The sequence below is a fragment of the Rattus rattus genome, chromosome 2, assembly GCF_011064425.1.
Source record: "Rattus rattus isolate New Zealand chromosome 2, Rrattus_CSIRO_v1, whole genome shotgun sequence".
Lineage (NCBI taxonomy): Eukaryota > Metazoa > Chordata > Mammalia > Rodentia > Muridae > Rattus > Rattus rattus.
In genome coordinates, this window is record NC_046155.1 from 165,378,384 (window position 1) to 165,404,717 (window position 26,334).

General features: G+C 49.4%; 2 protein-coding genes across 2 annotated transcripts; both read left to right on the forward strand.

Moving 5' to 3' along the window:
* The first annotated feature begins 1,101 nt into the window (after positions 1–1,101).
* On the forward strand, positions 1,102–9,754 carry LOC116892307 (cytochrome c oxidase subunit 6B1). Its single transcript, XM_032893925.1, has 4 exons — positions 1,102–1,233; positions 2,628–2,741; positions 3,630–3,730; positions 9,564–9,754. The coding sequence occupies exons 2-4, from the start codon at positions 2,636–2,638 to the stop codon at positions 9,615–9,617; spliced, it is 261 nt and encodes an 86-aa protein (XP_032749816.1). The 5' UTR covers positions 1,102–1,233; positions 2,628–2,635; the 3' UTR covers positions 9,618–9,754.
* A 4,826-nt stretch (positions 9,755–14,580) lies between these two features.
* Upk1a (uroplakin 1A) lies at positions 14,581–25,359 on the forward strand. The gene is made up of 7 exons (XM_032896166.1): positions 14,581–14,878; positions 17,293–17,493; positions 19,805–19,879; positions 20,106–20,213; positions 23,257–23,436; positions 24,601–24,684; positions 24,818–25,359. Exons 1-7 carry the CDS (start codon positions 14,798–14,800, stop codon positions 24,860–24,862), a joined length of 774 nt encoding a protein of 257 aa, XP_032752057.1. The 5' UTR covers positions 14,581–14,797; the 3' UTR covers positions 24,863–25,359.
* The last annotated feature ends 975 nt before the right edge of the window (positions 25,360–26,334 follow it).

The following is a 26,334-nucleotide window of genomic DNA, read 5'->3' on the forward strand; positions in this document are numbered from 1 at the left end:
CATGAATGTTGGGCAGTGGTGGTTCAGGCCTTCAATCCCAGCATCTGGGAGACAGAGGCAGGCAGATCTAAATTTGAGGCCAGCCTGGCCTACAGAGTGATTTCTAGAACAGCCATAGATAGTTGATAGATAGATAGATAGATAGATAGATAGATAGATAGATAGATAGATAGATAGATAGATAAAGTTTCTAGGGCTATACAGAGAACCCCTGTGTGGATGGCTACTCTTAATTATCAACTTGACTATATTTAGAATGAACACTCCTGAAACATAGGGCACATCTGTGATCCAGATTTGAGACAGGAAGACAACATGCTTTTAATCTGGACCTTAAGGCTGGAAGACACAGGCTTTTGCCAGATCTCGAGGTGGAATGACTCAAGTTTTTGATCTCGATCTTGAAGCACATCTTTAATCTGGGCCATAACTTCTGCTGGAGGCCTAATATAAGGACAATGGAAGAAGGAACAGGTGCTCGCTTTGCCAGCACATCCATTGGAACCTACTTCTTCAGGATTCCAGCTTATGCAGAAGACCAGCTGAAAACACCCACCCTGGAGAGACAAGGCAATTCACCACATTGCTCCCCACTATGATGATAATGGGCAAAATATTAAACTGTAAGCCAGTCCTTAATTAAACGTTTTCCTTTATAAGAGTTGCCGTGGTCATGTTGTCTCTTCACAGCAATAAAACACAAACTAAGATACCTTATCTCGAAAATCCAAATAAACAAACATAAATAACTTTTGAATCAAAGCATAGGGGTAAAAGCTTGTTATCCTAGCACTCGGGAATCTGTGATCAAAAAGTTCGAGGCCAGTCTGTGCTGTATAGCGAAGTCCTGTCTCAAAACAGATTATCTGGGACATTTTCCCATTCCCACTCTGCAGACAGCCTCACGCTGTCTTTTTCATGGGAAGGACTGGCAGGTGACAATAGCCCATAGCTGAACGTCAGGAGCCTTTTAAGAGCAAAGCAAACTCCCGATTGGACCAGCAACAATAATAAACAGGAATTTAGTTCAATAGGAGGTCGGGCCTCTTTGGAAGTGGGAGTGGCCAGAGCGGCTTCTGGGCACGCCTCCCGAGGCCACTCTAGCAACTCGGAGGACTTAATTCGGCTCCTCCTCTTGCAGCTTCCGGCCAGTCAGAATTCCGCTTCCCGTCTGACATTGGCGTCTTTGCAAAGGGTCACATTGAAGTAACGCTGCTCCGGGACAGTCTTTAGGTGAGTGTAAAGGGTCAGGATCCTGGGGGGAACCTTGTCCGTGGTAGAGAAGCGCCCCGGGGCTTCCCTGAAGCCGGGAAGAAACTTCCGGCTACCCTGGGCGCCGGGTCCTGGAGCTCACCATTATATCCGCCTTCATGATGTTAGGTCGCTTGTAAGCAGTCTCTTATTACTCCATTCTCCAGCCCTATGAGCTAGGACCTGCCATTATCCCCTTTAACGGACCTGGGGCTGGAGTGTGAAGAGTCTTAGCAGCGGCTGTATGGCAATTAGGATTTGGACCCAGTAAATTGAACTGTGGTGCTTTTGGTCGCGGGCTCACAGGTGTGGCCACCCGAAGGCCGAAGTCTGTCGCCTTGACTCGCTCCTTTTCCCCCAGCATCATCTTTGGTCAGCTCTCAAAACTCGAGATATTGTCCAGAATTACTAATCCCTGATGCCCAGCTTGCCTCCCCAATGGACCTGTTCTACTGCCCAAGTACCCCACTTCTTTGGGAGACTTCAATTGACACTGACTTTTGGCACCTCTATGGCGTCAAACACTACCCCCCACCCGGTGATATTGGCTGTGTCATCTCTTCAGACATATCAAAGCCATGGGTAGTCAATAAAATTCAAGGAGCTAAAGTATTTGAATGATAAAGGGGGAGTTGCATGGTGATTTTATTAACCTCTAATCGAATTGCAGCTTTTATTTCCATTAGGAATGGAGGCAGAAGCTCCAATAGATTTGGCAACATGGGCAGTTGTCAGCAGTCAAAATCAGAGAGGCCTGACACATGCTAGTTGCAGGGGTCACAAATCTTCACTCGTGTACCTCCAGTTGTACTTGATAAATCCTTTGAGCTTTTTTTGGGGGAGGGGGGGTCATCTTAGGCAATTCTGCAATGCATTTAGGCACATTCTAAGAAAAGTTTGAGTTCGTGGGACCCCTGATGAGTGTGTGACACCAGAATGATTTCTGGTGACACCCGAAAATCCTCATAATGTTTTTGATGGATGAAGTACTATCACTGGGTGCTGCATGACCTTGGAAAGTCATTTAGACACGCTGCCCCTTGTGTAGACAACAGAGGCAGTTACACCTTTTAGAGTGGCCGTGAGGTAGGTTTGTATAGAGCACACGTAGTACACGTTGTGCACGCAGTGAGCGTTAACTAGAATGTAAGGATGAAGATTGGTTTTGTCAAGGAGACCTTGTGGCTTCTGCACTCAGTGTATGGATTTTCCCTGCCCTCCATCTTTCTGTGTTGAGAAGGAGGAGGTGGTAGCTCATTCATTTTCAACTCGTTCTTCCGCTCTGGACTTCTTCCCCTGAGCCTCGTTGTTCTGACATCCTCATGCCCAGGCACCTCCAGAATGGTTGCCAACGTTCCCACTCTGTTTGCATCCAGGAGTCAGGATGGCCGAAGACATCAAGACTAAAATCAAGAACTACAAAACCGCCCCCTTTGACAGCCGCTTCCCAAACCAGAACCAGACTAAGAACTGCTGGCAGAACTACCTGGGTGAGCAGAGTGCCATGGCGGGTCTTGCCTGAGCCTCCCGTGTACCTCCTACCTCATAAGGGAAGTTGGGGAACAGGGACCTATGCACTCCAGCCTGGTTCCTTCACTCCAGACATATCCTCTGGAGGGTCCAGACCCCTCAAACTGTCAGGGTCTTATATAAACTTTGGTCTCAACATTTTTTTGAAGAATTATGAAGAAAAGTGTGCGTGTGTGTGTTGTGTGTTTGTCTCGCACACACACACAACACAAGTAAATACAACATGTAAATAATTGATTCAGAGATGTCTCCTGCAGTCACAATCCATGAATAAAAATGGGGTTGGGGATTTAGCTCAGTGGTAGAGCGCTTGCCTAGCAAGCGCAAGGCCCTGGGTTTGGTCCCCAGCTCCGGGGGGAAAAATGGATATTGCCAGTACCCTGTTCTTGGCTTGCTTTGTATCCAATCTTAAAACACAGTCCCTCTCCTCTCTCCTTGCTGGAGACAGGACACCATGAATTGAAGGTGGTTACTTTTGGGGCCTCTGCCTCGCTTGAGTCCATGAGACCTTCCCTCAAAAAAGAAAAAAGAAAAAACAATAAAAACAGCAACAACAACAGAAACCCACTGGTACCCCACCCTGTCTTCCTGAAATGAGAGCAAGACCACCTTCCCCTTTCCTAGCTGGGTCTGGACTTACATAATTCCCTCACACTTTGCTCTCATTCTTAGCTGTTCCCTAATGTTCTGTATAACCGCCCAGGTCAGGTATGCACAGCTCTTTATGGCATACTTGTTAGTTTGCATTCCCTCTGTATGTATAACTAATCATAAAGCAAAAAGTATTTGTAGATTTTCCTCGAAAAATGTACTTGTTAGGGTTGATTCTGAACCTCTTTTCTCCACAGACTTCCACCGCTGTGAGAAGGCAATGACGGCAAAGGGCGGTGACGTCTCCGTGTGTGAGTGGTACCGGCGAGTGTACAAGTCCCTCTGCCCCGTCTCATGGGTATGTGCCTCCCGGTGGGACCCTGGGGTGTTCAGGTGGGGACCTAGCAGAGAAGAATATGGTGACTAGTGAGAGTTCATCTCCAGGGGCCAAGGTAGGGCCAGCCATGAAGTGTCACTGATAGCTCCTCAGTTAGGGCCCTCAGCCCAGGACCACCCTCCTAGACCAGCCTTGTCCAAGCACTGAGGAAACACAGCCTTGGGCTGGGCGGTCGTGGCCCACACCTTTAAATCTCAGCACCCTTGGGAGGCAGATGCCGACAGATCTCTTTGAGTTCAGAGCCAACGTGGTCTACAGAGCTGGTTCTAGGACAGCCAGGGTTACAGAAAGAAACCCTATCTTGGAAAAAAAAAAAGACTTTCTGTCCTGGCTCCTTGTACTGTGAGCCTACAAGCAAATGTAAATTGCACAAAACCTGGGAGAATAGAGAATGAGGTTAAGTGCATTTCCTATTCATAATGGCCCAAGACCAGGTCCCAGCACCCACTCTGGGACATCCCATGTCCTCTCGTGAAATCCAAGGACACTGGACTCATGTGCACATACCCATACTCAGATACACGTGCATACGTGATTTTCTCTCTGTGTGTAGTGCTGACTGTCCTGGAACTAGCTGTGTAGACCAGGCTGGCCTCAAATTCAGAGATCCACCTGCCTCTGCATCCTGAGTGCTGGGATTAAAGACCTGTGCCACCACTGCCTGCCCAAAATCTTTTTTTGTTTTGTTTAGAGAGTAAGGTCTGGAGAGATAGCTCAGCAGTTAAGAGCACTGACTGCTCTTCCAGAGGTCCTGAGTTCAGTTCCCAGCAACCACATGGTGGCTCACAACCATCTGTAATGGGATCTGATGCCCTCTTCTGGTGTCTGAAAATAGCTACAGTGTACTCATATACAATAAATAAATACATAAATACTTAGTAGTTAAAAAGAAAAGTTAGCGAGTAATCTCTATGATCCAAAATAAGTCCGTGATCCAGACTGAATAGCAACCCAGAGGTTTGCACCTTTTCTTGATAGTTTGTTTAATGTGTTACTGTGCGTGTGATCTGTGTGGCTGGGTAGAGCTGTGCCCCTGCCTATGTGCAAAGAGTAGAGGATGGCTGTCTGGAGTCAGGTTTCCCTTCCACAGTCACAGGGATCCGGCTCGGGTTGTCAGGCGTACGTGACAAGCACTGTCCTATCCTTCTGGGCCTTCATCTGCTTTTTTTTTTTTTTTTTTTTTTTTTTTAAAGAGAGGGCCTTGCTGTATAGTCCAGGCTGGCATCGAACTCATGATCCTCCTGCCACAGACTCTCAGGTACTGGCATGGTGGTCATGCATGTAGTTAGGCCTCGTTTCTCCATATGTCTCTTTTCTCTTCCTTCTTCCCTTTCCTGAGGTGCTCTAGAACAGATCTCAGACATGCCATCTCCCCCCCCTCAGTTCAGTAGACACCTCCACAAAGCCAGGACCCACTGAGACTCCACACTCAGTATTTCACACTGCCACATTACTGTTTCGTGAAGTCAGAGGGCCCTGCCGACTGCTGGACTCGAGAGATGCTTGATTTCTGTAAGAGTTGAGGGAGTGACTGTAACATTCTCACTCATTTCAGAAATGGAAACATCAACATGAGTTCAAGGCCAGCCAGGTATACAGAGCTAGTTCCAGGACATCATGTGCTATACAGAGAAACCCTTTCTTAAAACACCATGGAGGTTGCGGGTGGGGGTGGAGGATGTCTCTCAGAATCCCTTAGATCATTTTTTTCAAGTGTGTGTGTGTGTGTGTGTGTGTGTGTGTAACTGGAGTTACAGATGGGTCCTCAGCATGAGCAACAGGTGTGTTAATGGGTGAGTCTTCTCCCCAGCCCCTCATTCTAGAGACTCTGCTCTGTGATTTGCTTTGACCTGTGCGGGTTGCCAGACGGAGTCTTATGTAGTCTAAGTGTCCTCCAAGTTGCTCTGTGCTGAAGAATGACCTTGGACTCCTGAGATTCCGCCTCAGCCTCTTGATAGCTGGGGTTACAGGCGCAGGCCACCACACCCTGTCTGAAGCAACCCTGGGATGACCCCATGCTCCCTGCCTGCTAGGCAAGCAGTCTCCCTACTGGGCCACATCCCCAGCTGCCACTGGGTCTTGCTTCCTCTCCACCCCTCCCCCCAACTATGTTACAGAAATCTTAAAACTGTATTTTTTTTTCTTTTTTTCGGAGCTGGGGACCGAACTAAAACTGTATTTTTAATAATATATAAATCTTTTTTTATCTTGTTCCTCTTTTGATGGCCATATCTCAGACACCTTAGTTATACTGTATTTTATCTTTATGTGCGGGGGTACTTTATCTGCATGTATGTCTGTGCACCGCATCACTGGTCCGGTGCCTGCAGAGGTCAGAAGAGGGCACTGAGTCTCCCAGGCTAGAGTTACGAGCCACCAGGGGAAAGCAGGTCCTCAAGAGCACCAAGTGTTCTTAAGTGCTGAGCCGTCTCCCCAAACCTTTGTGTGCGTGAGTGTTTAAGATATTTCTGATCTTAGTGTGTGAGCTTGTCAGGGCAAAGGTCAGTACCCATACTCAGCATCTGAGTCAGTTTGTCCAGCCCTCTTTTGTTCTCCCTAATAGAAAACATTTAGTTTTCCTAAAAAACAAACAAACAAAAACTTTAGGTTTTGTTGGTATTTGTTTGTTTGGATTCTTTTTGTTTAGGTAGAATTTTATTTATTTAATGTATATGAGTACACTTACTGTCTTCAGACACACCAGAAGAGGGCATCAGATCCCATTACAGATGGTTGTGAGCCACCATGTGGTTGCTGGGAATTGAACTCAGGACCTCTGGAAGAGCAGTCAGTGCTCTTAGTCGCTGAGCCATCTCTCCAGCTTTACTTCTTTTTTTTCCGGAGCTGGGGACCAACCCAGGGCCTTGCGCTTCCTAGTCAAGCGCTCTACCACTGAGCTAAATCCCCAACCCCTCCAGCTTTACTTCTTTAGATTCTTAAAAATTCATTTTTGGGTTTGAATGTTTTCCCTGCATTTTGCGCATGTACCAGCTGGATGCCTGGTGCCCATAAAGGTCAAAAGAATGCATTGGATCCTGTGGGAATGGAGTTACCACTGGTTGTGGGCCGCCATTTTGGTGCTGGAATCAAACCTGGGTCCTCTGCAAAAACAGCAAGTGGTTTTTTTTTGTTATTTTTTTTGGTTCTTTTTTTTCGGAGCTGGGGACCAAACCCAGGGCCCAAGTGTTCTTAACCACTGAGCCATCTTTCCAGCTCCCTTGGTATGCCTTGCATGCTCGTTTAAATAATTTTTTTTAAAGATTAATTTATTTATTTTATGTATGTGAACACACTATCACTGACACACCAGAAGAGGGCATCGGATCCCATTACAGATGGTTGTGAGCCACCATGTGGTTGCTGGGAATTGAACTCAGGACCTCTGGAAGAGCAGTCAGTGCTCTTAACCACTGAGCCGTCTCTCCAGCCCAAATAATTAATTTTTTAAAAGATTAATTTATTTTTATGTGTTTGGTGTTTGGTCACTTTGTATGTCTGTAGACCATGTGCATGCAGTGCCCCAGAGACCGGAAGAGGGCAGGAGATAGGCAGAAATGGAGTTACAGACTTATCAGCGGCGATGTCCGATGGGAACTGACTCTGCAGCAGCAGCCAGTGCTCTTTAATACTGAGCCCTCTCTCCAGCCCTTAATTAAAAAATAAAAATAGACAAGAACTTATGCTGGGGGTAGTGACACAGACCTTAGGAGGCGGACACAGTGGATCTCTTTGTTTGAGGCCAGCCTGATCTCCCCAGTGATCCAGGACAGCCAGGGCTAAGTAGAGAAATCTTTTCTTAATAAAATGACATCCTCCCCTGCCAATCCTCCCCCAAAAAAAAACCTTAATGGTAAAGCCAGTGACTGAGAACTATGGTCAGTATGTGGGATGTAGATGAAGCTGGCCATGGGAAGGCACGTCCTGTAGCTTGCTGCAGGCATGACAGAGCTCAGTGCTGTCGTGTGGTCGGTGGTAGGTTTTCTGACAGGGAGTTCCCGGTGTGTGCGTTGGCCTGGTCCCTTGTGGTAAGATCGCAGGCTCCATTGCCCATGCCTTTATCTGCCAAGTCTGCCTCTCACTGAGGAATGTGAGAGCTCGAAAGGGCTCAGTGCATAACGGTGCTTGCTGCCAAGCCTGACGACCCGAATGGGATCCCACATGGTAGAAGGAGAGAACAGCTCCTGCAGTTGTCCTGTCTCTCCACCTCTGTCCCCCTGTCTCTCTTACACACACACACACACACACACACACACACACACACACACACACACGTAATGAAAACAGAGATAACTTACAACTAGGTATGTCCACCAGTGGTATTAATTCATGGGAATGCTAACAGTTTGATGCGGGCCTTCCCATCGGCATCTGGGATGGACACAGATCCCCGAGTGTGGCATCTTCTGATACCGACTACATAAGCTGGCTCAAGCTGGTTATTCATTTGTGCCACATCAGAGACCAGCTTCATTTCCTATAAATGCCTAGTGTCTTAGAGGCTTACTACTGCTCTGATGAAACACCATGACCAAAAGCAAATTGTGCGGACAGGAACCGAAGCAGGGCAGGACTCTGGAGGCAGGGGCTGATGCAGAGGCCATGGATGGGTGCTGCTCAATGGCTTTTTCCTCGGGCTTGTTGACCTGCTTTCTCATAGAACCCAGGATGACCCAGCCAAGCGTAGCCTCGCATACAGTGAGCTGGGCCCACCCCCATCAATCACTAATTAGAAGAATGCCTTATGCCAGGTCTTTTGCAGGCATTTTCTTTTTGTTGTTGTTCAGTTTTCGAGACAAAGTTTTTCTGTGTAGTTCTGCTGGTCCAGACCAGACTGGCCTAGAACTCAGAGATCCTTTTGCCTTTGTCTCCTGAGTGCTGGGATCAAAGGCATACAACACTAAACCCGCTATGGAGGCATTTTTTTTTTTTTCTTTTTCTTTTTTTCGGAGCTGGGGACCGAACCCAGGACCTTGCGCTTCCTAGGCAAGCGCTCTACCACTGAGCTAAATCCCCAACCCCTGGAGGCATTTTCTTAATTAAGGTTCCTCCCCCTCAGATGACTTTAACTTGTAGCAAATTGACATAAAACTATCCAGCACACCTAGGTTATTTTGTTTGTTTTATCTGTTCTGACAAGCAACATACAGTGTTAATTATGGTTTTCAAAACAGGCTTTGTCTGTTTGACCTGTAGACCAGGCTGGTCTTACAGAGATCCACCTGCCTCTGCCTCCTAAGTGCTGGGATTAAACGCAGACACTACCATCGCCCAGCAAAAATCTTTAAATATACCGTAGTGCCCAGGCAGTGGTGGTCAGCACTCAGGAGGCTGAGGCAGATGGATCTCTGTGAGTTCAAGGACAGCTTAGTCAACAGAGCAAGTTCTAGAACAAGCAGGGCTAAGAGAGAAACCCTGTCTTGGAAAACCAGCACACACATTGTTGTGTTCTGTGTGGGTATCTGCGGGTATGTCTATGTGAATGCAGACACCCAAGGAGACCAGAAGGTTTCTGATCCCTTGGCTCTGGAGTACGTGCAGCCATGAGCCCCCTGATGTGAGTGCTGGGGGCCAAACCAGGTTCTCTGCGAGAGCAGTTACTGGTTACCCTGGGGTTCCTTCCATGGACTGCCAGGTCATATAGGGCAGTGATTTTGCCTTTTTGGGTCGCTTGCTTCTCTGGGACAGTGTTGGCCACAGGCACCTGGGGGGTCATCTGTTGGCCACATGCACTGGCGAGCAAAGCCGGGAAACAAGAAATCCACCCTGTGGTGTTTACACCAGTTGTCTTTTACAGGTCTCAGCCTGGGATGACCGCATAGCAGAAGGCACATTTCCTGGGAAGATCTGACCTGGCTCCGCCCACCTCTCCTCTGCTCTTTGACCTTCTCCCTGATAGAAAAGGGGGACCTCAGTATATGATGGTCCCTACCCTGGGACCCTGAATCATGATGCAACTACTAATAAAAACTCACTGGAAAGGTTTCACACTGTGTGTGTAGGACAGTGTCTGGCCCAGAAGGGGCCTCATAGTGGCTATCTTTTTCTTTGTAAAATGACGGGTAGATTTGTTTAAAGAGATTTATTTATTTATTAGTGTGTGTGTGTGTGTCTGTGTGTGTGTCTGTGTGCTCACGCACGCGCGCCCATGTGCGAGTGTACCTGAAGGGAGCAGAAGAGAGCTGGGCTTGAGTGCGGGGACCAAACTCCAGGCCTCTGCAAGAGCAGCCAGTGTCTTGCCGTTTTCCCTGCACTTGTGTATGCAACGGTGCACATGCAGTGCCTGCAGAGGCCGGGAGAGGGCGTCAAATAACTTGGGGCTGGAATTACACCCCGTTGGGACCTGCCCTATGGCTGCTGGCAATTGAACAGTCTTTCCAGTCTCTTTTGTTCTTTTCTGCTTTGTTTTATGTTTTTATTTTATGAACTTTGATCACCTGTATGGCAGTCAGTGAAGTGGATGGCCACACAAAATAGCTTCAAGTCTCTGGTGTGTGGAAATGAACAGTGTTTCCCCTTATAGTACCCACACACACACTCAGTACCGGGACTTGAACCCAGAGCTGCATGCACGCCAGGCAAGCACTTTATTGCTGAGCTGCAGCCCCAGCTATAGTCAGAGTTCCAGACAAATTTCCCATCCCTTTCCCCTGTGTGTGTATGTGTGTGTGTGTGTGTGTGTGTGTGTGTGTGTTTTGTTTTGTTTTTCTTCTCCTCAACAGGGTCTCATGTAGCCCAGGATAACCTTGAGCTCCAGACATTGGGATTACAGAATGCTAAAGATGATTTTTTTCTTAAAGATTTATTTATGTATATGAGTACACTGTAGCTGTCTTCAGACACCCCAGAAGAGGGTGCCAAATCCCATTACAGGTGGTTGTGAGCCATCATGTGGTTGCTGGGAATTGAACTCAGGACCTCTGGAAGAGCAGTCAGTGCTCTTAACCACTGGGCCATCTCTCTAGCCTGATGGTTTTATTTTATTTATGTGTATGTATGTGGCAGGGAGCTATGTGGACATGAGTGTGGTACTCTCAGAGGCCAGAAGAAGGACCCAGATCCCTTGGAACTGGAGTTACAGGATAGGAGGCTGTGAGCTGCCTGATGTGGCCCAGGTCCTCTGCAAGAGCAGCAAGCATTTTTTTTTTCTTCTTTTTTCTTTTTTTTTTTGAGCTGGGGGCCGAACCCAGGGCCTTGCGCTTGCTAGGCAAGCGCTCTACCACTGAGCTAAATCCCCAACCCCAAGCAGCAAGCATTCTTAACCACGGAGCCATCACTCCAGCCCTTCTCCTTAGCATTTAAGTAAATCCCGGAGATGGTGTTTTACCCCAAGTAGATTTTTCTCTCTCCCTCCCCTCCCCTCCCCTCCCTTCCCCTGCCCTCCCCTCCCCTCTCCCTCTCTTTGGTGTAGCTTCAGTGTAGTTACATGAAGGTTTCGTTGTAGCTCAGGCTGGCTTCAAACTTAGAACCCTTCCTCAGCTCCAATCTGGAACCCCAGGATGGCCTGCAAGTACACACCACCAACCAGCTGGACTTCCAACACTGCAAAACACAAGAAAAACGGCATGTCCTGCTCAAGCCTCCCTCCCCTTGATCACCACGATGACTGAAAGTCATGGCTGAGACAAGGCCAGTCTGGCACAACATCCCCCAAAGGAATTGCCACATCAGTGTGTCAGGGAGTGAGCCTAACCAGCTGGAAAACCACAAATAACTGTACTCACACTTTCCTGACGAGAATTCAGATGAGTGGAGATGTTCTACATCCTGAGGAATAATGGTCCTTGGATGGGATCCTAAGACACCTGCCTAGAGGAGCCTCATTAACTACTGCTCACAGGCCTCCTCTGTGTTTGTAACAAGCTTACACAAGAACTGCCTTCTTGGTCCTGGGGTTGAACTCAGAGCCACCCACAGGCTAGCGACAGCCCCACCTCCAGCCCCTCACTGATAGTTTATAGGTAGGCGCTCTGCCACTGAGCCACGCCCCCAGCCCCTCACTGGGGATTCTAGGCAGGGGCTCCACCACTGAGCCACGCCCCCAGCCCCTCACTGGGGGATTCTAGGCAGGCAGGGGCTCTACCACTGAGTCACACCCCCAGTCCCTCACTGGGGGGATTCTGGGAAATACTGAGCTACATCACAAACTCTCTTTTTTAAAATCGTGTATATGTGTGCACACATGCAAATGTCCTGTAAGGCCAGAAGAGGGCTTTGGATCGGAAACTAGAGTTACAGGTATGTGGCTGTGAGCTGACTGTTACTGCGCTGGGACTGAACACCCATCTCCAAGGATGGTGAATATTCTTTTTTTTTTTTTTTTAAGATTTTATTTTATTGTATGAGTACACTGTAGCTGCCTTCAGACACACCAGAAGAGGGCATCAGGTCTCATTACAGAGGGTTGTGAGCCACCATGTGGTTGCTGGGAATTGAACTCAGGACCTCAGGAAGAGCAGTCGGTGCTCTTAACCACTGAGCCATCTCTCCAGCCCCGATGGTGAATATTCTTAACTACTGCGTCCCCAGTTCTTTTTATTTTGCTTTTTGAGACAGAATATTGTGTTGCCCAGGCTGACCTTGGACTCACTGTGTGGTGAACGTGGAATCCTGTCTCCGTTTTCTGTGTGCTGGATTACATGTTTTGTAGCACCAGCCCTGGTCGTTTTCTTTCGTCTTTCAAGAGATTTTATTTGACTCTTAACTGGATGTGTGAGGGATTGTGTGTGCTTGTGGAGGCCGGAAGAGGGTAGCAGATTGGCCGAAGCTGGGGTTAACTTGCAGTTGTGAGCTGCCTAACGTGCATGGTGGGAACTAAGCTCAGGGCCTCAGTGTGTACACGTAACTGCTGAGCCATCTCTCCATGTATTTTTTATTACATTTTTTAGTATCCGTATTTGTGTGTACTTGCATGCATATAAGGGTGAGCTGCTGTAGCCTGAGGGTAGAAATCAAAGGACAATTTGCAGGAATCAGTTCTCCCCCATCATGTGAGTTCTAGGCCAGCCTAGTCTACAGAGTGAGTTTTGGGACAGCCTGGGCTGTGTAGAGAGACTGTCTCAAAAATGAAATTAATTTACACACACACACACACACACACACACACACACACACACATACACACACGGCCCAATTGTTTAGCAAATTATTTTAACAAAAACTCATATGTCCGTGAATTTTTGTTTTGATTTTCTTGGAGCCCTTAAATAGATGTAAATTAGAAAACAGGTATTTTAAATCTAAAGTAGGCTGATAACTTAATTTCCAATTACAATGGAAAACACCTCATGTGCTTTCTTACCGTGAATGCCTGGTGTTTTGTTTTGGGGACTGGGTCTCACTGTGTAGCTATGACTGACTTGGAATTCACTATGGACGCCAGGGTGACTTCGAATTTATGGAAATCCATCCTCCTGCCTCTGCCAGGATTAATGGCATGCACCAAGGCAGGGTAATTGAGTCAAGATTCTCCTGCCCCAGTCTCACACGCTCGGCTAACCCAGTGTCATGACAAGGGAATTTTAAATGCCAATTTTTTGCCTTTTTCTGCAATAGATAGGGAAGCGACCGCTGGGAGAGAGAATTCAACAAAAGCCCTGGAGAATTTCTGGGGCTGGGCTTTTGCTTTAAACTCCCACTAGGGGGCGCCATCCGAGAGCCCTCGGGCTACACCTCCGAAGCTTCCTGTGACTGCCAGCTGGGACCTGGACCTAGTCATGCACCATGCAGGTGTGCGCTTAGTCGCGCTGCTCGGAGGAGACAGCAGGGTTTAAGCCTAGATGTGCTTGCTTTCTTTTGTTTCCCCTTCCCACTTTCTCACCCCGCCGCCTCTCTGCCGATACAGCGCAGGATGGTCTCAAACCTATAATTCTCCTTGCCTACACCTCCCCACTACGGGGATTACAATTACAGGAATGAACTTCTGTATCTGGCTTGAATTTAGATCCCTTCCATTCTTCAGCCTGAAGAATGTGTGTGTGTGTGTGTGTGTGTGTGTGTGTGTGTGTGTGTGTGTGTGTGTGTGTGTGTGTGTTCCTGCTGGGCGTCCTGGGGGAGGAGGAGCTCCTTTTGTCCCACCACACCCATTCCAAATGTCCCCTTCCTTTTCTAGCACATTCCTTCCTCCTTCTTCATATACACACACCTATCTCAAGCCCCCCTCAATGTTATCATCAGCACCACCCTTTTCTGCCACTGTAGCTGTAACCAAGCACCTCTGAGCACACCTTTTACCTTTCCCTCAATTCCCTCCCACAGTCCTGCCTTGAGCCCACCCCACGATCCTGTGCTGTGGGGGTTGGGGGGAGAGATTCTCTCTCTGGTCCTCCCTCTGGGCTCCAGGCCTCCAAAGCTACAGAAGGTGGGTTTTCTAATGTGGGATTCCCATGAGGATCTGTCATGGATCTGACCCCTGACCCCTGCTCCCAGGAAAGCCCACAGTGCCTGCCCCTAAGGAAAGGACAGATCAAGTGTTAACTTGTCCCCCTGCCCCCACGCCCACTGTCACCACTGCAGCCTGGGAATTAGAGGCTCTGGGTACATATATCACTTTGCCCCAGTGGCCGGTCAGGTGCACAATCCTGAATTTCAAGTCTGTAAATCACTTGAGTGTCGAGGAACTCATAAAATCTATCATGGTCAGCCTGCTGAACTCCTGTCCCCTCCTCCTTGGATACTGGCTCAAGGAGGGGTTTGGGCATATATTAGGGAGCAGCTGTGGCTGTGGCTGTGGCTGTGGCTGGCCAGGGAGGCTTTGGTAGAGAAGGCAAGGAGGGGTTCTGGGAGTTGACAGGGCAGGGGCACTGAGGAGGGCAACAGCTGCCTTGCAGTCGGAGGCTGCCAAGCCTTTCTTTTTCTGTGGAAGGCTCACTGCCAAGCTGTGGGGCTCTGGGCATATGGGTAACAGCCTGGGCCCTGCAGCCCATGAGCATCTCCTGCCAGATGGAGGTCTGGAGTGGACAAGATGGTCTGGCTGGGCCCTGCCTCCTGCCCCCCTAACTTCTACCCTGCTTCTGTGCCCCCAGCAGGAAGATGGCTTCTACAGCGACAGAGGGAGAGAAGGGGTCTCCTGTAGTCGTGGGGCTGCTGGTCGTGGGCAACATCATTATTCTGGTGAGAGTTGGAGTAATGGGAGCACGGAAGTGTGGTGGGGAGGTGGCAGTCCCAGACCCGAGGTGGGGCTGAGACCCCTGGGTCTATGTGCTGCGGGCTCTAGTCCCAGATCCTAAAGGGGATCCCAGCTACTTGTCCTTACAGAGGGAGCAACCTGTTCCCTGTGAATCCTTCTTGTCTGTAACCGAATCCTCCACGTAGATTCACCCACAACTCAGGGGAAGTGCTTACAGACAAGAAGAGTGGTACACCTCCGTAATCCCAGCTTTCGGAAGGCTGAGGCCAGAGAATTGCTGTGAGTCTGGGGCCAATCTAGACTACAGTGTGTGAAGAGGAGGGAGAGGAAGGAAAGGGAGAGAGGGGAGAGGGAGGGAGGGGAGGAGAGGGGAGAGGACTCACTCTGTAGACCAGGTTGGCCTCGAACTCAGAGATCCTCCTGCCTCTCTGAGTTCTAGGATTAAAAGCATGTGCCCCACTGTTCAGCTGATACTGTGATGTTGGCTTTTAATAGGAAAACTATGTGATGCTGGGGTGTGGCCCTGAGCCAGGCACTCTTGGATTCATATCCCAGCTCTGCTAGTTATGGGACCGGAAGCCATCAGTATCACCTCCATGACCCTGGCTTTCTCATCTGCAAGAGAGAGAACAACAGGGATGCTCTGAGGATACAAACAGCTCCTAGACTAATGCTTTTAGAATAGAATCCGGCAAACTAGCATACTATTTTATCTGTTTGGTCCAGAGCAAAAGGATATTACAGCTGGTTACAATAGTGATTATCACATGCCCAGTGCACAGTGATCCATCACAAATGTTAGCTTTTATCGCCATCAAAAATATCCACAGATATTGTGGCACTGAGGAGGCTGAGGTAGGAGGATTGCCACAAGTTTGAGACCACCCCGGACTACACAGTAAGTCCAGGCCAATTCAGGCTACATCATGAGACCTTGTGTCCAAAACCCAAGACAACAACCAAAGCCTGTCCACAGAGAAATTGTCTTTCTTATTTTTCTCCTCCTCCTTCTTCATTTCTGATTTTTTTCCATTTATTTATTTACTTAATGTATGTGACTACACGTCTCTGTCTTCAGACACACCAGAAGAGGGCATCAGATCTCACTACAGATGGTTGTGAGCCACCATGTGGTTGGTGGGAATTGAACTCAGGACCTCTGGAAGAGCAGTCAGTGCTTTTTACCACTGAGCCACCTCTCCAGCCCTTCATCTTTGATTTTTAAAACAGAGTTTCTCTGTGTAGCTGAAGCACACATCTACCACCTCTGCTCTGCCTGCCAGGTGCTGGGATTAAAGGTGCGTGCTGTCATGCCTGGCATTACAGAGAACAGAGTTTGTAATTCCTTTGTCCCCATAACAACCCTGTAGTGACCAGATTTTTGTTGTTAGTTGGTGGTGGTTTTGTGTTTGTTTTTGGAGACAGGGTTTCTCAGTGTAACCTGCCCTGGCTTGTCCTGGATTTGCTCTGTAGATCAGACTGACCTTGAACTCACAGAGACCATCTGCCTCTGCCTCTAGAATGCTGGAACTAAAGCTGTGTTCCACCATACCCGGCTTGTTTTTGTTATTTTTGAGAGAAGGTCTCTTGTGTAATCTAGCCTAGCCTCAGACTCCCTCTATAGATAAGAATATCCTTGAATTTTGGATCCTTCTGCCTCTATATTCCAAGTGCTGGGCTCACATGTGTGCACTAGCTGGCCCAGTTCATATAAGGAATGAACGAACTCATTGAGCTCGGGGCTTTCTGCATGCTAGAGAAGCTCTCTATCAACCGAGAGACATGCCCCGGCCTTTCTGATGTTTCCTTAAGCAAACATAAGCAAACAGGAACAGATAAGCCCATATTTTTGTTCCAGTATAACTCATCCTGCTGTGTGCCCTTCAGTAGCTCACAGGGCCTCTAGGCTGCTCCGTGCAAGACCGCAGAATGCCAGACTCCAGGCGTCTATCTGACAGTCACACAGGGGTTCTGCCATGTGGTCTCCACCAGCCTTATCATGGTGCTGTGAGCTGGCCCTGGCCTCGCCTGGGACAGTGCACCTGTAGGATGGACTGACCTACCAAAGAGCTGGTGCAAGTGCTATGCAGTTCTTCCCACCCAGAAAATGTCCAAAACAGCATTGCCAAACATGGCAGGCCAGCGCCACGGTTCCCCTGTGACCACTTGCTATTTTTGAAGCAACTGGCCCCTGGGCTGTGGGGGCTGAGTTTCTGGCTGTACCTTTCCTTCCTTCTTGGCTTTTCCCTACCCACTCCATCCATGCTCCTAAAGATGTGAGTCGGCCTCCCTTCCAAGCCCACTTTACCCCATGAGCATGGGAGGCTGTGGACCAGGAAAGGCCTGCGTTCTGGAGACCCGCACACCCCAACTGCTGGACTAACCTTTCCCTGCCCAGCTGTCAGGCCTGGCCCTGTTTGCGGAGACAGTGTGGGTGACGGCTGACCAGTACCGTGTGTACCCACTGATGGGCGTCTCAGGCAAGGACGACGTCTTCGCCGGCGCCTGGATCGCCATCTTCTGCGGCTTCTCCTTCTTCGTGGTGGCCAGCTTTGGTGTAGGAGCTGCGCTCTGTCGTCGTCGGTACATGATCCTCACGGTGAGATTCTAGGATGGGGATGGCGGCCCTGGCCATCGGTCATGGGTGACAGCGGGGCCATGAGCGTGACTCATTCACGGCACCTCACTTGAAGACCTCGCAAACACCCCTTCATTCACCGTGCTCTGGTGCCATGATATAGCTTCAGCTGTCGCCACATTGTACAGAGGAACCTGGGAGGCAAGGAGAAGAGGGATGTTCAGCGCAGCTGTTCAGAGGCTCCTAAAAGCAATACAGACATATCTATGCATATATACACAAATATACACATAGACACACTATATATATATATATATATATATATATATATATATATGTATATGTATATGGATTCGAACCCAATTATTTGGTCTCCAAAGTCTGTGGTCCAGAGTCGTGGCAGCAGTAACAACGAAAAATTTAGTAACACAGCTACCGTTCACCAAGCATGCAACCTAAGCCAGGAGCCCAACAGTTTACACAGATTAGTCGGTTTACATTACATGGCCTATCGTGAAATGCCGCCCGCCACCGTCATGGCCTCCACACTATTTGACAGAAAATTGAAACTGAGATTTAGAGAGGTGACGACGAGAGGTAACTGGCAGCACCACGCAGCCCAGTTACGTTTGAGCAGGTCCGCTAGTTTGTGTTTAAGGTTTATCATGTTTCTTTTTTTTATTGGTGTGTGAATGTGCATGTGTGTGATCATGCTTGCTCCGATGTCCAAGGAAATCAGAGGAGGGCGTTGGAAGCTGGAGTTACAGGTGGTTGGGAGTAGCCGGATTTGGGGGTGGGAGGGGGCACGGGACGCTGAACACTGGTCCTCTCTGCAAAAGCAGCGCAGGGCTTTCACTAAGCCATCTCTTCTGCCCCGCCCCCTTTGTCTTCTCCCTGTGAAGCCCCGTCTGCCTCGGGTCTCACATGTTGGGATTATAGGTGTGTGACACCACAACGCACAAGCCCATCCTGTTTTATGTTTTGTTTTGAGGCAGGGTCTCACTATGCTTCTGTTGGCCTTCGGTTAATTGTGTAAACCGGGACTGCTTGGAACTGCATCTCCAGGCTCGGGAAGCCCACGCATTTGATCCCTGCCACATTCAGTGACCCATCAGTTTTCCCAGAAACCACAAGAAATTGGGCTTTTAAGCCCATGTACCAGGCAGAGAAATAAACCCGAAGCTCAAAGGAGGCCACTGCCTCTGCAAGGTGTCGGGGAGAGCGAGGGGTCGCATGCGGACGTCTCTGTGCTCATCTGCTGTGGTGGGTCCTTTGGCTCCCAAGGTTATTACTTAGTCAACAAATGTTTACTGAACGAGGAGCGCTAAGCGCAACTTAAAAAACCACTTGATCTGGGGGAGCGAAGGGAGCCTGGGGAACTGGATGAAACCCCACAGCCAGCGGACACCAGGAAAAGCAGGTGGCAGGCAGAGAGCCCCGGGTGCGCTAGAGAGTGTCTCTGGTGGACAGAGCAGCACGGGCAAAGGTCCTGTGGCCAGTAGAGGGCAGCAGTGTCTGACAGTCAGAAAGCAGTGCAGGGTGGGGACTGAGAGGGGAGCAGGTTTAGGAGCGTGGGCTTATTATGTATAAGATGGAGCTATTAACTGCTTCCTCACCACGCCCTTCCGCCTCCTTTTACCTCACAGTGTAGATCAGGCTACTCTCTGATATCCGCCTGTTTCCACCTCAAGTGCTGAGATTCAAACTGTGCACCATCACACCCAGCTCCTTTCTTGACCCTCGATCACATGCTTAACTCTGTCAGAGAAATGTAACCAAAGCCTGAAAGTCAATCTAACGCCATTCGTTTGTTTGTTTGTTTGTTGTTTCTTTTGAGATAGGGTCTCTCTTTGTAGCCTCAGCTATCCTGGAGTTTGCACTATAGACCAGGTTGGCCTCTTAACTCCGAGATCTCCTGCCCCTGCCTCCCGAGTGCTGAGATTAATGGTGTGAAAGTGTCAAGTTTTCGATCTTCCACTTCACACACTAGTTTCAAAATCCATCCCTCTGTTTGTTCAGCACGTGTGCATGCACTGCTGGGGACGGAACTGAGGATCTTACACACGCTGGGGAGAACTCTCCCGATGAGCAAAGGTTCTGTTTGGGGCTGGGTGTAACGGTACACCTTTACCCCTCCTATCTCTTGGTGGTGTGGGAGGGGTGCACATTTCTGTAAATTGAAACCAGCCTGGTCCACATGTAGTGATTTCCAGGCTACCAGAGAGGTCACATGGTCTCAAAAAAAAAAAAAAAAAAAGTGTGATTTTGGCCCAAAGCATCTAGGCATGGCCATCTACCTCTGCACTAAGGGCTGCCCTTGCTCTCTCTACAGTACCTGCTGCTGATGCTTATAGTCTACATCTTCGAGTGTGCCTCCTGCATCACATCCTACACCCACCGCGACTACGTGAGCCAGGCGGGGGAGGGGGCGGGGCGGGGCAGAATGGTACTGAGCCAGGCGGGGTGGGGGGGGCAGGGGCGGGGCAGAATGGTGCTGAGCCAGGCTGGGCCTTGGGATGATGCGGGAGTGGGTACAGTGGTGGTGAGGACATCTCTAGAGTTGCAGGGCCTATAGGAGGTAGACCCCATCCCTAACCAGCTGGCTCCTGCTCTTCCCTGTCCTTCCTCCTCAGATGGTGTCCAACCCATCCCTGATAACCAAGCAAATGTTGACCTTCTACAGTGCGGACACCGACCAGGGCCAGGAGCTAACCCGCCTCTGGGACCGGATCATGATTGAGGTGTCTTGGGCTCTGTGTACTCCCTGGCAGAACGAATATTTCCACTCAGGGGACTGAGGTGGGGTAGGGGTGCCTTGGGTCACTATAGTTTGGTAGACAACAGACCCAGAAAAGAAGTTCCCTTTTCAGGTTGGTGAGCGGTGGGGCTGTCTGCATTGTAATACTAAAGGTAACTTTCCTTCCACTATAACAACAATCACAAAAACAGCCTTTACTATGTAGCCCAGGCTAGCCTTGAGCCTACTATTCTGTCTCCCAAAACAAAGCTGTGTGTTGCTAAGGAACAAAGCTGTGTGTTGCTAGGGATGGAATCCAGGACCTCATACCTTCTAGGACAGGGCTCTACTGCTTAGCTATTCATAACTCTACCTCCCATCTCTTCCACTCCCCCGAGTGTGTGAGTGTGTGTGTGTGTGTGTGTGTGTGTGTGTGTGTGTGTGTGTGTTGTCTGTGTCTCTCTGCGTCTCTGTCTCTCTCTTTTAACTTTTGAGATCGGGTCACCATAAGTTATCTGGGCTACCCTTCAATTCACTATGTAGCCCAGGCAGTCCTTGAACTTGTGGCTCTCTGTCTCAGTCTCCTAAGTAGCTAGGATTACAGCCCTGGTCGGCCATATGGAGCGCCTTTATTACTTTTTAAAATATGCATTTATTGAGGGTTGGGGAGAAAGCTCAGTGGTTAGGCATTTGTTCATATCTCTAGAAACCCAGATAAACGAGGGCTGGGGATAGAATCTCCACCTCAGATGGTGGAGGTTGAGGACCCCCCGCCCCGGGCCTTCACCTCCAGAGCAAGCTGGCTAACCAGACTAGCCAAATCAGAAGGCTCTGTATGGATAGAGACACACTGCCTCGGTAAAGGAGATGAAAAGTGATCCTAGGATGGTTCTTCTTTAACTTCAGTCCTCCACATGCATGTGCACCCATGTGCAACACCCCACACATGAGAAAACACACAAACCGAACAAAGAGACACACTAAAAATAGAAAAAAAAGATTTTTTTCCTGATTCTATGTGCATGAGTGTGTTACATGCAGTATGCCTGTGCATGCAGTGCCTCAAGTCAGAAGAAGGCATCGGATGCCCGGGACCTGGACCACAGGTGGTTGTGAGCCCCTTAATGTGGCTGATGGAAGTGGAGCCCAGGTCCTCTGCAAGAGCACCCTATGCTCTTAACCTCTGAGCCAGTTCTCTAGCCCTGTTTATTTGTTCAAGCCCAGCCTGGTGGCTCATGCCTTAACCCCAGCAGGTAGATCTGGTAAATTCAAGGCCAGCCAGGGCTGCATAGCGAGACTCTTCTCTTCAGAACCAGCCAAACAACCAAACGACCAAAATGGCACAGGCTGGGCATGATGGGATAGAACTTTAATGCCAGCACCCAAGGGGCAGAGGCACTCCGATTCCTGTGAGTTCCAGGACAGCCAGGGCTACAAAGAGAAACCCTGTCTCCAGAAACCAGACCAACAAAACAAAACAAAAAACAACAACAAAACCCAACAACAAAAATCAAAGCCACACTTTCACTGCATAGCCAGCCCAGACTGAGACTTATTCCAAAGCTGGGCTGGCCTTCAACTTCTAATTCTCCTGTTTCAACCTCTCGAGGAGTGACTCGACACAGGCATATCCTGCCACACACATCCCTCAGAGCACTTTAAAGCAGAGTTTCCAGTGTCCAGGCCAGTCCGTGGGTCTTAGTCACCCAAGGATGGCTTTGGAATCCCTAGTCTTCTGCTTCCGCCTTCCCAGTTCTGGGATTTGAGGTCTCTGAGACAGGACACGCCCTTAGTGACCGCAGAAGCTGCATTCTTTTCTCTTTTCCGTTTTCCTTTCTTTTCTCTTTTCCAAGACAGGGTCTCTGTGTGTAGCACTGGCTCCCTAGAGCTCACTCTGTAGACCAGGCTGGCCTAGAGATCTGCCTGCAGAGCTCTGCCTCCTGAATACTGGGATGAAAGGGGAAGCTTCAGTCTTTTTTTTAAGATTTATTTATTTATATGTAAGCACACTGTCGCTGTCCTCAGACACACCAGTAGAGAGCATCAGATCCCATTACAGGTGGTTGTGAGCCACCATGTGGTTGCTGGGATTTGAACTCAGGACCTCTGGAAGAGCAGACAATGCTCTTAACCACTGAGCCATCTCTCCAGCCCGGGAAGCTTCAGTCTTAATTGTATCCAACATAATATTGCAAAAGAAGAAGAAAAGGGGGAGGAGGAGGAGGAATCCCAGCTCAGTTCAGCCCAATTCTTCAGGGGCCCAGAAACTGAACTATGTTTGAAAGGAACCCACATTTGTTTCCCTAAGTTAAGAGCTGAAGCTAAGGACTAATTTTTTTAAAGACTTATTTATTTATTTTGTATATGAGTACATTGTAGCTGTCTTCAGAAACAGCAGAAGAGGGCATCGGATCGATCCCTACCACAGATGGTTGTGAGCCACCACGTGGTTGCTGGGATTTGAACTCAGGACCTCTGGAAGAGCAGTCGGTGCTCTTAACCACTGAGCCATCTCTCCAGCACGCTAAGGACTTCCGATGGAATACTCACTTGAGCTGAGCATTGTGGTGTGCCGCTGGAATCCTAGCACTTGGGAGACTGAGACAGGCAGCCCCCAGTTTGAAACCAGCCTGGGTTATGTAGGGAGATCCTGTCCCCAAAACTACAACGAACCACTCACTGGATTGAGAAATGCCATAAATCCTGCCTTTTATAAAATTTGATTTTAAAATTGGTTATGTGCGTATTAGTGTCTGTGTGTATATGCATACTTGTGTGGGGGCGCCCAGGGAGGTCAGAAGAGGACAATCAGTTTCTGGAACTGAAGTTACAAGTTCAACCAAGATGTGAGCCAACCAACATGGGTCCTGGGAACTGAATTTGGATCCTCTTGAAGAGCAGCAGGTTCTCTTAACTGCTTGCCCTTCCACTCCCGAAATCTATTTTGTCAGTACGGTTATCAGTAATGGTTTTGGCTAAATCTATTAGCTAACTGGTTTATACATACGCGCGCGCATGCGCACACCCCCTTTGCAACCTTTTTCCAGCAAGAGTGCTGCGGCACATCTGGCCCCATGGACTGGGTGAATTACACATCAGCCTTCAGGGCAGCCACCCCGGAAGTGGTGTTCCCGTGGCCCCCACTGTGCTGTCGCCGGACTGGGAACTTTATTCCCATCAATGAAGATGGCTGCCGAGTAGGCCACATGGACTACCTGTTTACCAAGGTGTGTCTCTTTTGCCCTCTATTTTCTCCCTTTCTCCCTTATACTGCCTGTCTATCCCACTGTCTTCTGGCCTCTCCTCTCTGGCCTTTTCTTTCTTTCCTTCTCCCTGGTCCTCCCAGCTCTTTGTCTGGATCCACAGAACGCACAGATGCGCTGATTCAGACCGGATGTCTGCAGCTGGTTGGCTGGGAATGAGAGAAGCAACAGGAATGTTATCAGTTGCTGGAGCTAGGCCTTGCTTGCGCGCCTGTCATCCTGCCCACGTAGTAAGCTAAGGCAGTCTGGTCATAGGTTCATGGCCTGAACAACGTGAGAGTTCCTGCCTGCCTCAATAGTAAAAAGGAGCCAAGACTAGGGTTCAGTGGTAGAGCATCTACCTAGAATCCCGCGGTGAGGGGGCGGAGGGCGTGGTTTAGCGAGATTGGCTTTCCTAAACGCGTGGGAGGTCATGGTTTCAATCCCAGGTTCCACGGAGATCAAAAAATGACAGCTGCAGACCCATGGAGGTGGTGCACATCTATAATCTTACTTGCAGAAGATCACTGCCAGTTTGAGGCCAGCCTGGGCAATATAAAAATAATAACAGCTGTGTGGGTTGGTGCCTGTGGCTACAAGTCAGGCTGTTAGATCAGGCTCGGAGGGGAGGTGTCCCAAGGCAACGTACTTAGCAGGTTGTAAAATTGGGGCTCAGAGAACCAGAATCGTCTGTGTTCTACGAAGAGCAGCGGGAGCTCCAGGCTTGCTTGCATCTGACCGGGTCATGTGCTCTGGACCTTTGTTTCTGCTGCTTTGTGACTGGACCAGGATCCAGGAAGGTGGCCTTGGTATAGGGCTCTGGTCTTGCTCACCCTGGTCTCTACTCAGCAGCTATCAGAAGTAGATGAAACCTAAAGCTGGCATCCTTGGGGTTTATGGGTAGCACAGAAAGCCTGGTTGAATATAACCAAGCTCAGAACGGCACCTGCTGCCTCCGGGGCTGGGGGTTCAACAGCACTTTCCTAGCTAAAGGTCCCGGAAGGCAGACATGGCCAAAATTCCCATTGCAAAGATGGGAAAACCAAGGCAAAAGGGAGAAAAGGACGTCTCCCAGGGCACACAGTGACCTTCCATCGCCTACAAGCCTCGCGTGGCATTCTCACGAGCTCCTGCTGTCCTCCTCTCCAGGGTTGCTTCGAGCACATCGGCCATGCCATTGACAGCTACACGTGGGGCATATCGTGGTTTGGCTTTGCAATCTTGATGTGGACTGTGAGAGATGGGGCACTTGTGGGCTGTGGGGGAGAGAGCTGTGGGTGTCCTGTGGGTGTGGGTGTGGGTGTGGATTTGGGGGAAGACGGGGGTTTTGGCCTAGAGTGCCCAATCTTCTCATTTGCCCTCCCAGCTCCCTGTGATGATGATAGCCATGTATTTCTACACCACTCTCTGAGGAGGAAGGGGACCACAGATGCACGCAGCTCTGCCCGAAGCTCCTGCTTCTCTGCGGCCCTTGGACACCATCAACCTCCTCCCCAGCCCACCTCCGTATATCTCCGCTACAACCCACCCCATCCACCTCCCTCCATTTTCCCTCCTTGCGATCCCAACATCCCTTTCTAGATGTAGGAGCTGCCCTGGACCCTCGCTGTGCCCGCGGCCCTGGATTTGTGTGCCTGGACCCTCTCGACCCTGTGTCACTTGGCTGACAGCATCGCCTGTCCTCAGAAGCCCTTCGCTGCTCCTCACAACCCAGCATGCACCTCTCTGTGGCTTCCAGAACTTCTTGCAGGCAGGCGTAGCCACTGTTACTCAGTAGTTTGTGTAAGCTCTTATAGATGCTGCCTGTTGTAAGAAGAGGGTGACACACTCTGCTGTGGGGGGTCCCCATCGGCTCCCTCACAGGCGTCTGAGCAAGCGCTGGATTTCCAATAAATACTGGCTGGGTGAGCAGAGGAGTTTGTTCTGTTTGAGACGAGGTCTGACAAACTGACTCTGGAATGTGTATTTATGTTCGTGTGTACAGACGTGGATGTGTATGTGTATAGGTATATAGTTCTCACGGCTAGCCTTGAAGCCAAGGTGATCCCACTGCAGCTGCCTCCCCAGAGGTTACAGGTGTGACCCACAATCTCCTCCCCTTCCTGTCCTCACCTTTGGAATGCCGGCATTCCGGGCACTCGGCATTCCACCCAGCCCAGAGTTTGTTTTCTTTTGGGGACAAGGGTGAGTGAATAAGACTTCAGAAGGGAGGAAGGGAGTGGCTGAAATACAGCCCACAAGGATGAGGCATCACGTGGGGGTTTTTTGGCACATGCCATTGGTTCAAAATGGCTAGCTTCAGGCATGTCTTGATACAGGAGTGCAGTCTTGGTTTCCAGAAAGGTTTCTAATTTTTCTTTGTGTGTGTGTGTGTGTGTGTGTGTGTGTGTGTGTGTGTATGCGCACGCATGTACTATAGGCTGTCTGTGTGCTACACACACACACACACACACACACACACACACACACACACAGGCCAGAGGAGCGTCTTTCCCTGCCCTTCCCCCTCTTCCCTTAAGATAGAGTCTCACTGAACCTGGAGCCCAGCGTTTTACCCCCAGGCTAGATTGACTTGCCTTTAAGCCCGACCCACCCAACCTCCCTTCTCTTCTCCATCCAATACTGGAGTTACCGGTTTTTTGTTTGTTTGTTTGTTTGTTTGTTTTGTTTTTTAATAAGAGATCTGAACTCAGGTTCTTAAAAGAAAAAAGAAATAAAAAGGAAGGCCATGATTGCTGTCAGGTATGGCGGAGGAGAAAGTTTACCATAGAGCAAAGCGAGAGCATAGTAAGATAGTCGGAGTCAGAGATGTCTGTCTGGGAGTCGAGAGCAGACCTGACCGTGAGACATGTGAGAGGGGGAGGGGAAGCCAGGAGGACAAAA

Coding starts and splice junctions, on each gene's coding strand:
- LOC116892307 (XM_032893925.1), top strand. CDS start 2,636: ATGGCCGAAGACATCAAGACTAAAATCAAGAACTACAAAACCGCCCCC. Junction 2,742..3,629: donor CTGCTGGCAGAACTACCTGG/GTGAGCAGAGTG, acceptor TTTTCTCCACAG/ACTTCCACCGCTGTGAGAAG. Junction 3,731..9,563: donor CCCTCTGCCCCGTCTCATGG/GTATGTGCCTCC, acceptor TGTCTTTTACAG/GTCTCAGCCTGGGATGACCG.
- Upk1a (XM_032896166.1), top strand. CDS start 14,798: ATGGCTTCTACAGCGACAGAGGGAGAGAAGGGGTCTCCTGTAGTCGTG. Junction 17,494..19,804: donor GTCGGTACATGATCCTCACG/GTGAGATTCTAG, acceptor CTCTCTCTACAG/TACCTGCTGCTGATGCTTAT. Junction 23,437..24,600: donor TGGACTACCTGTTTACCAAG/GTGTGTCTCTTT, acceptor CCTCCTCTCCAG/GGTTGCTTCGAGCACATCGG.